Source organism: Ceratotherium simum, chromosome 29, assembly GCF_057802395.1.
Source record: "Ceratotherium simum simum isolate JZ-2026a chromosome 29, ASM5780239v1, whole genome shotgun sequence".
In the NCBI taxonomy this organism is placed as follows: domain Eukaryota; kingdom Metazoa; phylum Chordata; class Mammalia; order Perissodactyla; family Rhinocerotidae; genus Ceratotherium; species Ceratotherium simum.
Window position 1 is genome coordinate 18,840,707 of NC_141928.1, and position 11,682 is coordinate 18,852,388.

The 11,682-nt window shown below is 41.6% G+C and overlaps 1 protein-coding gene across 2 annotated transcripts; it reads right to left on the reverse strand.

Moving 5' to 3' along the window:
- Positions 1-664: 664 nt before the first annotated feature.
- TLR4 (toll like receptor 4) lies at positions 665-11,427 on the reverse strand. Of its 2 annotated transcripts, XM_004423370.3 has the most exons (3): positions 11,115-11,427; positions 6,656-6,822; positions 665-3,500 (listed from the first exon to the last, which is right to left on the reverse strand). In XM_004423370.3, the coding sequence occupies exons 1-3, from the start codon at positions 11,205-11,207 to the stop codon at positions 1,235-1,237; spliced, it is 2,526 nt and encodes an 841-aa protein (XP_004423427.1). In that variant the 5' UTR covers positions 11,208-11,427; the 3' UTR covers positions 665-1,234. The 2 variants fall into 2 exon arrangements, with proteins under 2 accessions (XP_004423427.1, XP_087275325.1); XM_087419199.1 differs by lacking the exon at positions 6,656-6,822 and having other exon boundaries at positions 11,115-11,203.
- Between the last annotated feature and the right edge of the window lie 255 nt (positions 11,428-11,682).

Sequence of the window (11,682 nt, forward strand, 5' to 3'; positions counted from 1 at the left end):
GGATGAGTGTGCTTTTCTGAGCAGTCCCCTTACATGACCCACATAAGTGTCAAGGATATCATTTTCTCAGTGATAACATCTACCTTCTCCTAAATGTGGTCATGGAGTGATACCCAGCAGGAAGCAGCAATGTGTGCTCCCTACCTTGAATCATTTCACAATTCCCTGAGGGATTCAATGTTCCATCAAACAATACTCATTTGCTGTAGAAGAAACCTTTGCTGTAACTCTTGTCATGTGATAACCCCAGCTTTATCAGCCCATATGTTTCTGGGATCCTCAAGAAGAGCTGACCTCCTGTGGTCTTCCTACCTCTTGCCTTCCTCTAGCCCGAATTGCTCACTATGAGACCAGGAAGTTGGGCTTGTCTCTCTCTATTACAAGTGGCACTTTTAACCAAATTATTTTAATACTGCCTTCATGACAGTCATAACTTAGTAGGCGATAACTTTAGAATGGCATCAAGTGACAGTGTATTTTACGTATTTGTTTGAAAGATAGTGGTTGAATAGGGATATTTCCAGCATGTCTCTCTCTAACAACCTTATTTATGATAAGGGTTTATAAAGAAGATGTGAAAAATGAGAACTGGATTTATAAAAACAAAAATATTTCAGGAACAAATAAATAGAACACGCTAAAGAATGACCAGGATGTTTGTGAATATGGGTTAATCAGATTTCCTTAGGAATTAGTCACAGGATTTTAACCTTTGTAAGGAAACTGACTTAAAGTGGAGGGAGTATCTGAATCAAGAGTCTTCTGAGTCACCAAGAAGAATTGAAATGGTATTCAGTGGAAAGGGGAAAAGTGAGCCAAGACCCAGTTCAATTGAAACTATCAAAATTGCTTTGTTTTTGGATGGCTAAAACGTCAAATACGAGGTGGTTTCCACTCAAAGGACTCAGGAGAACTCTGTCCTTTTCTGATCTCACTGGGGCCCAGTCTCTTAGTTTTAATTCAATCTGATGGGCTAAGAGTTGAGTTGACTTTCCCCATCATGGACTCCTTAGCTGACTTGGTTGAAACATCCAGCTGGAGGTTCTGTTGTTTAGCACAGTATTTATTCCCTCTGCACTGTAAACTCCATGAGGTTAGCAGCCCTGCATATCTTGTGCACCCCTGAATCCCCTGCCCTTAGCACAATGCCTGGTATTTTGCAGCACTTAATACTCATTAACTGAACAAGTATTGGGTCCAGCTGGGCCAGAAGCATCTCAGGGGTGTTTCCTCCTCAGGTGGAGTTTTCTGCGTCATGCTGGTTGCTTTCTGCATCTGCTGTTTCTTCTGGACTCCACGTTTTACCATCCAGCAAGGCTTTTCTGAGTCGTCTCCAGAAGATGTGCCGCCCCAGGACACTGTCCTCCCACTCCAGGTAAGTGTTCCTGCTGAGAAGGCGATACAGTTCCACCTGCTGCCGAAGCAAGGACTTCTCCAACTTCTGCAGGACGATGAAGATGATGCCAGCATGACTGTTCAGAAACTGCCAGGTCTGGGCAATCTCATACTCAAAGATACACCATCGGCTCTGGATGAAGTGCTGGGACACCACGACAATAACCTTCCGGCTTTTGTGGAAACCCTCCTGGATGATGTTGGCGGCGATGGCCACACCAGGAATAAAGTCTCTGTAGTGAAGGCAGAGCTGAAAGGGCGGCACCCCCTCCTCCAAGTTCTTTACCAGTTCATTCCTCACCCAGTCTTCGTCGTGGCTTGAGTAGATAACGAAGGCATCATAGGTGCTTTCACCTTTCCCATACTTTTTGCAGCCAGCAAGAAGCATCAGGTGGAAATAGAACTTATAGACCAGAACTACTACCACAGAAACCGTGAGTACAGCAAAAACTGATATGCCAATGATAGTCTTGTTCATCTGACAGGTGGCGTTCCTAAAACTCAGCACAGGCATGCCCTGCATATCTGAAGATTTTGCACACACCAGTTGTTCAACGTCCACCAAGATGTCCCTCTGGTCCTTGACCCACTGCAGGAAACTCTGGTGTTCACAAACACAAGCAAAGTCATTCTGAGTAAGATTTAAGGAAGCTAGGCTACTTGGAAAATGTTGTAGTTCTTGCCCCTTGGAGGCCACTATACGGTTAAAACTGCAATCCAGAATCTGGAGGGAGTGGAGAGGTTTGTAAGGAAGTGTGTCCAAGGACAAGAGGTTGTTGTAACTCATATTTAGCAACCGAAGTCTAGGGAGTGAGTAAAATGCCTCCTGGGACACCTGTTCCAGTTGACACTTTGAGAGGTCCAGAGAGGTCAGGTTAGTCAGTGCCCTGAAGACATTTGGAAGGGAGTTGTCCTTAAAAGAATTGCCAGCCATTTTTAAGACTTGGAGGCTGACCAAGCCATCAAAGACGCCATGGAAGACAACTCGGGTGTTAGTGTAAGAAATATCAAGGTAACGGAGGTTTTTGAGTGACAGAAATACTGGAAAATCATTGCCCTGTTTCAAATTGGAATGCTGGAAATCCAGATATTCTAGTTGCTCTAAGCCCATGAAGTTTGAACTCATGGTAATAACGTCATTGAAGCTCAGATCTAAATGCTTCAGTCTGGTTGTCTCCAGATCACGCCAAGAACAGCAACCCTTGAAACTCAAGCCATTTCTACTGAGATCTAGAAACTCAAGGCTTGGTAGCTTAACTTCTGTAAAACTGTTCAAACCTCTGTTGGAAGTAAAAACTAACCTTTTGAGAGAGGGGAGCTCCAACGTGGGAAATTGTTCAAAGTTACACTTAACCGATTCTAAGGCTTGCCATCTGAAACTTTTAGGAAAACTCTTTAGCTCGCTTAAATCCAGACTCACCAGAGAAATTTTAGAAACATTTGCCAAACAATTAAATAAGTCAATAGAATCCTCTGAGAAGTCATCGAAGTGTGCTGCCCGGAATTCTTCAATGGTCATATTGCACAGTCCCTCCAGGACAGATTTGTCAAATCTTTTCAAGTTCCTTTCATTTTTAAATTGTCCCAGAACCAACCGATTGATTTTTAAACCAGCCAGACCTTCAATACAAGTTTTCATTACATCTATACTATCAAAATTACTTCTCAAAGTCAGTTCATTGAGCTTAATTTCTTTAAAGGCACCTGGTTGGATAAAATCTAAAGGGTTCAGGGACAAGTCTAAAGAGAGGTTGATTAGGGGCATTTGACGTAGAACATGCAAGTCTTTATGATAAATATTTTGGATCTTGTTATTGAAAAGGTCCAAGTGCTCCAGGTGGGGCATGTTAGAAAAATATTCAGGTAACTGGAAGGAATGGATAAGATTGTGAGCCACATTAAGCTCCTTCAAGGTTTTGAGATGTCCAATGGGGAAATCCTCTAGAGATGCAAGGTTTGTCTCCACGGCCACCAGAGTCTGTAAACTTGAGAGTCCAGAAAAGGCTCCCAGGGCTAACTTCTGGATAGGATTTCCCGTTAATATCAAAGTGGAGAGATGGTTTAGACCCTGATATGCATCATCTTCAATCATCTGTATTTCACATCTGCAGGGAAAAGAGAAACAGATTATATAGTATTTCTATTGAATAAAAACCCAAAATGGAATGACAACCCCAGTCATTTAGCTCTTCACACAGATGTGACATGCCATATGATTGTATATAGGCAAAGATATCAATCAAGGCAGATGATGGCATGAGCAAATAAGAAGATCTGAAGATTGGGGATTATTGATACTCTTTTTATCACACTAGACACACATGCTAAGTAGAGGCAGCAAATCCATCAGAAGGAAATCAGTTAAAGGTTAATCATTGGGGCACATGAAGACTGTATGGCTGATAGAGTAGGTAACAGCCTTGGATCAGCCTTAACCATTTCCTGCCACATGTAATTGCAATTATACATCCAATTATTAGAGATGATAGAGATAGTTGTTAGTTGTTAGGCATGATAAATGTCTGGTGAATGTCAATTTCAAAGATATAGAAAAGAGCGAGTTTACATCAATAGAACAGATGTAGACAAGGAGGATTAAATCAGGCTTCTCTGAGAACACAAGTTGAAATCTGAAAGGTGAGTAGGAATTAACAAGAAAAGGAAGTGAGCTCAACAGCAGATATAAAAGCCCTGAGGTAGGCAGCAGCCGTGATACATGTAGGAACTGTGAGAAACAGCTTCTATGTCTGGAGTACAGAGAGGGAAGTGGCGGGGTGTGAGATGGGGTTGTGGAGAAAGGAGGTTACAAAGAAGGTAGAAGTTTATGGACCAGATAAAGGATTTTGAATTTTACCCCAAGAGAAATGGAAGCCACACTATATACAACGTTCAGAGAGGTGTCCTAGAGTCAAGGCTCTTATCCAGCCAACAAATAGCGAGCTCATGGTAAACTCTTGCTAGCATTGAAAGTGCATGCCAGTTATAGTTTGCAAATGAGTCCTTTCCTAGTCCATCCTGAATTATATTTGCAGTGTTCTCCACTTGCCCTCTTCCTTTCAGGAGGTTCATGGGTAAAATAAGCATTTTGGTCCAAGCTTTTGTTATCGATTGGTAACTGGATAGAGGGTAGTGGGTGTAGTAGAAAGAACAATGGAAGAGGGGGTAACACATCTGGGTTCTGTTCCCTCTGTTGACCTCTCATACCTCACCATCTTGGGAACTCCTTTTCCGCTGTGGGCCTCAGTTATCATATTTCTAAACAGGCAGCTAAACTTGGTTATTCCTCAAGCTCCTTTCAGTTATATGATTTTATAGCCCATAATCTTATGTGTATATTGCTTTATGCATCAGGCAAGGCTGGAGGGGTCTTGCTGTGCCTCTGTCATATCAATGGGGGCTCATCACTTAAGAGAAGCAGAGTACTAAGATGAAGAGAACATTTAACTTGGAAGCAGGAGATGTGAACTTGAATCTCTGGTGTGCTGCGAACAAGCTATGTGAACGTGGATAAATCATTTAAACTCTCCAAGTCTCAGTTTCCCCATCTATAAAAAGAAAAAATATATCATTAGGTTTCCATAAGAAAAAAAAGGGTTACTTGGTCCATCGCAAAACATCCTTAGAAGACTGGTTGAGTTACTGTATGTCAACATTACAAAGCAATATGAATAGGCGAAGGATATCTATTGTACTATAGTCTGTCCTTGCCCTAATTCAGAATCTCCTACTGGTTAACCAGAGGGGGAGCTGGCCTCTCTCTAAGCACATATTTAAGGCCTCTGAGGGAAGTTCCTTGGGTATGCAGTGGATCAAAGATGAATTTTAAGGGACGTTGGTTGACAAGAAACTACTTCTTGTTTAGAAAAGGGGAAGGGTTGGTCTGTCTACCTGAGTACAGTTCTTGAAAAAATTCTTAGAAAACTGAAATTTATAATCTAATGAAATGCTATAATAATATTTTATACTTATAAAGTATATTTTATAAGGTTTTTAATGTATATTGTATGTTAACATTCATTATCACATGTTACCCTGTGGGATAAGTTTCATCATTTCCATTTCACAGATATGAAAACTGCAACTCAGGGATATGAAGTGACATGCCTCAGGCCACATGGTTATAAATGTTGGAGGAGGCCCTGGCTCACGTCTTGTGACCCCCACAGGACTCTGTGATCTACACCACTGTCTTTAAAATGCTCATCTCCCCTTTAATATCCAAGTTAGAGCATAAAATGTCAGATGCTCACGTTCTACAGAAATATCTGCTCTAAAGAGGATTTCTGTACTATGCCCTTATTCTTGTTAAGAGTTTCTTTTATAAAAAGCTGTATATAAAATGCTTCTGCATTTGTCACAAACTCATAGAGAATATGGTCCATTATCTAGTCCATTTTTAAATAAGACCCCTGATGATGAAAACAATTTTAGCATTCAATTTCTCTCCCAAACTAATGACAATAACTTAACCTGTCCTAATGAATGTTTTATTCTCTGCATCAGAAAAGAAAATCGTAGTCATGTTCCCTGCCCACAGCAGAGGTTCTCCTTTGATCTTGTCATCTCTCTCCTTGGGTTACTTGTATCTTCCTAATTCCCTATCCTCTATTCCACCTTCAATATTCCAGACATTATTTAATTCCATTGAGTTCAGGAAATTTTTCTTGACTACCCACTGCAAAGAAGGCCCCTCTTCTGAACAACTCAATGTGTTGCCTCTAGTTTGCACATAGCTTATCACCTACTGTTATATATTATCATCTTTTCTAGGTTCAAAATCCAAAATCAGAACCAGGTAATAATTTGTCAAATGCCTACTACGTGCCCAGCACCATGCTCAAGATTTTAACATACTAACTCTTTCAACTGGATATGCCCTCCTTGATGGCTGCGGTTGTCTGTTGTATATCAATATACACTTGCTTCGTAGCAAAGTGTACAACATATAGCAAGTTGTCAATAATATCTGCTGATGAAAGAGTTTGAGTCAATTTTCTCTCCTGACTTAAAAGAAAATCCAAAGATAGAATTATCCTTAGAAACTATGTTTCATCCAACAGCTCATTTCACAGATAAAGAAACTAAGACTTGGAGATGGGAGGTGGCTTGCCCAAAGTTATATAACAAGTAAGACATCTATTGAATGAATGAATAGGTAAATGAAGATGAGACTCCATCAACCAGGCTTTCTGGCTTAAGAATGAAATGACAGAACAATAAACATTTCACTTTGTGCAGTGTGTAAAAGCTTGTTCATTACCTGGATAAATCCAGCACCTGCAGTTCTGGGAAGTTGGAGAAGCTATGGCTGCCTAAACGCCTCAGGGGGTTAAAGCTCAAGTCCAGTTTCTTGGTTGATTTGGGGATGTTGTCAGGGATTTTGTAGAGATTCAGCTCCATGCATTGGTAAGTAGTGTTAGGAACCACCTGCAATGATCATACATTAGATGCAGTGTCATACTGCATGCACCTCAACAGACTGCCCTCTCAACTCCCCTCTCCTAGGCCAGAGTCTGGGAGGCCTCTAGTACAAGCACAGGGGCCAGTCTTTCATCAGTCCGTCCATCCATCCAATCATCCATCTGGCCATCTATTCATCTATCCGTCAATCCATCCAGTCAACCTTCTTCCATCCCATCATCTATCAAACCATCCATCCATCCATTTATTTATTCACTCACTTCACACTTATTAAACATCTTACTCTAGATTATGAAGGAAAGAGCACCTGCTATGTACCCAATGGTCTAAATGCCACTATAACAATGGCAGCATCTAGCAAGAAGTAATGGAGTCAAGTGGTAAAGAGCTGAGGCTCTGGAGTCCAAAAGCTCAGGGCTTCACCCCAGGTCTTCCATATGGTTTGGGGCGAGGCTTTTTTTTTTCTAAGTACCCACATCCTATAGTACACAGCCTTGGGGAGACCGCTAGTCAAGGTGTCCAGACCTCCCTTACTCATCGCCCAATTTTTGCCAATTGCATTCTCTCCCTTGGCACATTGACCTTTGAGCAAGCAATACAGAAATGGGGGAACATCTTTGGAGTGCATGGACTCCGGTGATGGAACCTAGTAGATAAGGTCAAATGCTTTATGCTGCCTTGGTTCCTGTGCTGGTTTCTATGATGCTTTCTCAAATTCTTTGTAAGTCCTATTCTCTATCCTCCCATTTAATTTCTGAATTCTCTGATTTCTTTAACAAAATTCCTTGTTTAACCCAGCTAATTTTAGTTTCCTGTTGCTTAAAACCAATAGAATGTTGGGCCGGCCCCGTGGCTTAACGGTTAAGTGCGCGTGCTCCACTGCTGGCGGCCCGGGTTCGGATCCTGGGCGCGCACCGACGCACCGCTTCTCCGGCCATGCTGAGGCCGCGTCCCACATACAGCAATTAGAAGGATGTGCAACTGTGACATACAACTATCTACTGGGGCTTTGGGGGGAAAATAAATAAATAAATAAAATCTTAAAAAAAAAAAAAACCAAAGAATGTTAAAAGGATTAAATGAGATGTGGTATTTAAAGAGATTATCTCAAAGCCTATTACAGTATAAATGATCAATAAATGTTAAAAATTATTATTATTAGCTATTATTAATACCTTACTATATGCTGGGATATTTCTTATATGTTATGTACTTTAAGTTAATATTCAAATAAACCTTTTAAAGGAGAAAAATTTAAAGGAGAGACGCGGTAATATGGATAGAGTCTCACAGGCCATACGTGTAGTTCCTCACTTCATTCACATGTCTGCTTATATGTTACCCTTCAGAGGAGCCTCCCAGACTATACTGTCTAATAGAGGATGGTGCCAGACACTCTTCCATTACCCTCTTTTATCCTCATTCACAGGATGTATCACTTTCTAACATTACATTGTCCACGTGACTGTTCCGTGTATATTGTTTATTTCCCTCACTAGATTGTAAACTTTGATAGTCTTGCTCTCTGCTATGCCTCCAGCACTCAGGATGGTGCCTGGCAAATGGTTAATGCTTAGTAAATATTTGGTGAATAAATGAATGAATAACTGATGGAATGGAAGTTTGTTGAAATCCAAATGGTAGGCATTTTCTGCTAAGCGCTGCAGGCAGTACAAAGACCAACGTGATGTGGCTCCAGACATCAATGATCTCACAATCTAGATAGAGGAAGGGTTCAGAGAGGAGCACAACTCACATCACTAAAAAGGACCATATTGGAAAGGCTTGGAAAATATTTCCTTTGGTTCAGAAAAGGTAGATATCAATTCCAGATCCAGGGATCGCAGAAGGCTTCTGAGAAAGAGAAGTTTTCAAAGTGGGTCTTGAAGGATGAGTAAGATTTGGATACATGGAAAGAGGAAGAAGGAGAGAACAGTGTAAGGAGGGGTGAAAAACTAGTTCAGATCAGCTGGCACATGGTGGGAGTGGTGAAACCAAAGCCAGAGGGGAAGCCAGAGCCAGGCCAGGGGGGCCTCGTACTTTGTCCTGTGGCAATACTTTTAATCATTTAACACATATAAATTGATCAACTTCTATGTGCGAGGCACTGGGATATAGTGATAAGCAAAACCAGCAATGATCTCTCTCTCTCATAGATTCCGTTTCAAAGGGAAAGACAAACAATAAACAAAAAATATATAATGGCGTGCTATTAAAAAATAAAGCAACACGAGATTAGAGGCAAATATGTGGGTGGGGAGTTCTATATGAGGTGATCAAGAAAGACCTCCTGGAGGTGGTGACATTTAAGCAGAAATATGAATAAAGTGAGGGATTAAGCCATGAAAATATCTAGGCCTGCACTGTCCAATAGGGTAGCCACTAGCCACACACAGCTATTGAGCATGAGAAATGTGAATAGTCTAAACTGAGACATATGGTAAATGTAAAACGTGTACTAAATCTCCAAGAGTTAGTACCAAAGAAAGAATGTAAAATATCTTATTAATACTTTAGTATATATTACATCTTGAAAAATATTTCGAATATACTGGGTTAAATAAAAATATTAAATTTACCTGTTTCTTTTTATTTATTTATTTATTATTATTATTTTTTATTTTTTTGCTGAGGAAGATTTGCCCTGAGCTAACATCTGTTGAAAATCTTCCTCTATTTTGCATGTGGGCCACCACCACAGCATGGCCACTGACCAGCGGTATAGGTCCGCGCCCAGGAACTGAACCTGGGCTGCCGAAGTGGAAGGTGCCAAAATTAACCACTAGGCCAGCGGGGCTGACCCTCTTTTCATTCTTTTAATGTGGCTACTAGAAGATTTAAAAGTATGTTTTATACTTAGTTAAAATTTAGTTAATTTAGTTAAATAAGAATTTAGTTAAATTTGTTATTTAAATAATGTCATGTGACCCACATGATATTACCATTGGGCAGCAATGATCTAGGGGAAAAGCATTCTAGCTAGAGGAAATAGCCAGTGCAAAGGCCCTGAGGTAGCAAACAGTCCTAATAGCAATGGAGAGTGATCACAAGCTTTTAAGGAGGGTAGTTTGTTAGAACCGAATCTCAGGAAAAACAACAACAAATAAACAACAAACAAAAATGTGCAGAGTGAATTAAAGGAAGCAGGCTATGGAGTCAGGAGACCAGTCACTATCCAAGAGTCAAGGCCAGGGGAACTGAGGACCTGCCCTTGGTGGCACTGAGGTTGGACAGGTTTTGGAGACTGAGAGAATAGGGAGCGTGGGGAAACGGAGGATCCAAGAGTGGAGATGACCTTGATTGGAGGATCTATCCCCATTAACCTAGCAGCAGGAGGCACACAGAGAGGAGGACGAGAAGTGGGGAGCTGGGAGCATACACGACTTGGAGATAACAAATGTGTCTTTGGTACATATTAAGGTGCACTATTCCCCCATGTCCTCAATTTCAGGACTCTGGCTGGTTATGCTTTTCTTGTTTCTGACCCTGCCACAGCCTAAATCCCAGGGCATTGTTTTGGCTGTTTGGTTCTATCCTGGGCTTCAAAGCAACTGTGAAGTCCACACAGGGGAAAAACAAGAGATCCATCACGAATGAGATCACCAGCTGGCTGGTGTTTCACAAAGAAAGAAACCACTGGATTAGCTGATATTTTATGTCTTTCCCTCTCTCTCTTTTTTCTTCTCTCTTTCTCTCTCTCTGTGTCTCTTTCTCTGTTTCTCTCTCTTTTTCTTTTCCAATCTCTTTTCTTTTCATCCTTTGGACAGAACTATGACTAGATTCAGAAGTCTGAAATCCACTTTGAAAGTTCTTTCTATGAAGAAACAGAAAACCATCTTCTTCCTGAGATTGAAAGGGGCAAAGTGACTGCTCGAAGCTGAGTGTACAAACCACCAGTGGGAAGGGAGGAGAGGAAGCCACCTTCTTAGAACTCTCTATTGAATGAGGTATCATTACAATTATTTTATAGATGTGAAAATTAGTCTCAGAGAGGTTTAATAACTTCTTCAAGGTCACACAGCCCAGAAGTTGAAGAACAGTGATTTTAAGCAGGTGTATCTGACGTAAAGCCCCTATTAGCACTTAAAGTCCTAAATGGAACACGACCCCATGGCTGCCTGTTAGTGTCTGGTAACCACGAATTATTTGGTGCCTGTGGCTTCTCAAGTCTTTCAGGTAATTTGACTCCTTTTAGCAAATGAAACTAACCAGAGCCCACAGTGGGAAGTTCTGGGCAGAGAGCAGTATTTCAGAAGCAAGGCAAAGCTCACAGCAGATGAGCTGACGCCACCACATACCTGCACACAAGGGTCCCAGCTCTCAGGTCTCAGGCAGGAGAGGAAGGCCATGGCTGGGATCAGAGTCCCAGCCAGGCGGGTGGGCGGCATCATCCTGGCATTTTCTGCGACCAAAAGTGGCCCTGTGAAAGCATGACGCACCAGGGCAGCCTCCGAGGCACTGCTGTCTTCTCTCCCCTGCTCGGTTCCCCACGGCAATGACTGTATTCAAAGCAGTGCTGGCTTAAGGGGCCAGAGGAAGTGAGAGTGGCAACCTTAGCATTCTGGACTTTCGTTTCTCTAATATTTATCTGCTCTGTCACAGGAGGGGAAGTTAGAAGAAGAAGAAGAAAACGTTTGCAGACCAGTGGCTGGAGTAACAGCGAGAGGAAGCTGGCTTTTATCCCAGGAAGTCATCTGACCTCCGGGTTAGTGAACTCAGGAAAAAAAAATCAGACCAATCAAACAGCCTGTGTAACTATCTAGGATGGTGCCTTTCCAATTTTGTTTTAGCAGTGGAAACTTACTGTCTGTGTTAGTTTCCTGGGGTTGCCATAACAAAATACCACAGACTGGATGGCTTAAACAA

What these genes read in the sequence shown, in the direction of transcription:
- TLR4 (XM_004423370.3), bottom strand. Translation starts at nt 11,207, where the DNA reads ATGATGCCGCCCACCCGCCTGGCTGGGACTCTGATCCCAGCCATGGCC. An exon ending in GCTGGGACCCTTGTGTGCAG is followed by an intron (nt 6,823 to 11,114) that starts GTATGTGGTGGC and finishes TGATCATTGCAG; the next exon opens with GTGGTTCCTAACACTACTTA. An exon ending in CAGGTGCTGGATTTATCCAG is followed by an intron (nt 3,501 to 6,655) that starts GTAATGAACAAG and finishes TTTTCCCTGCAG; the next exon opens with ATGTGAAATACAGATGATTG.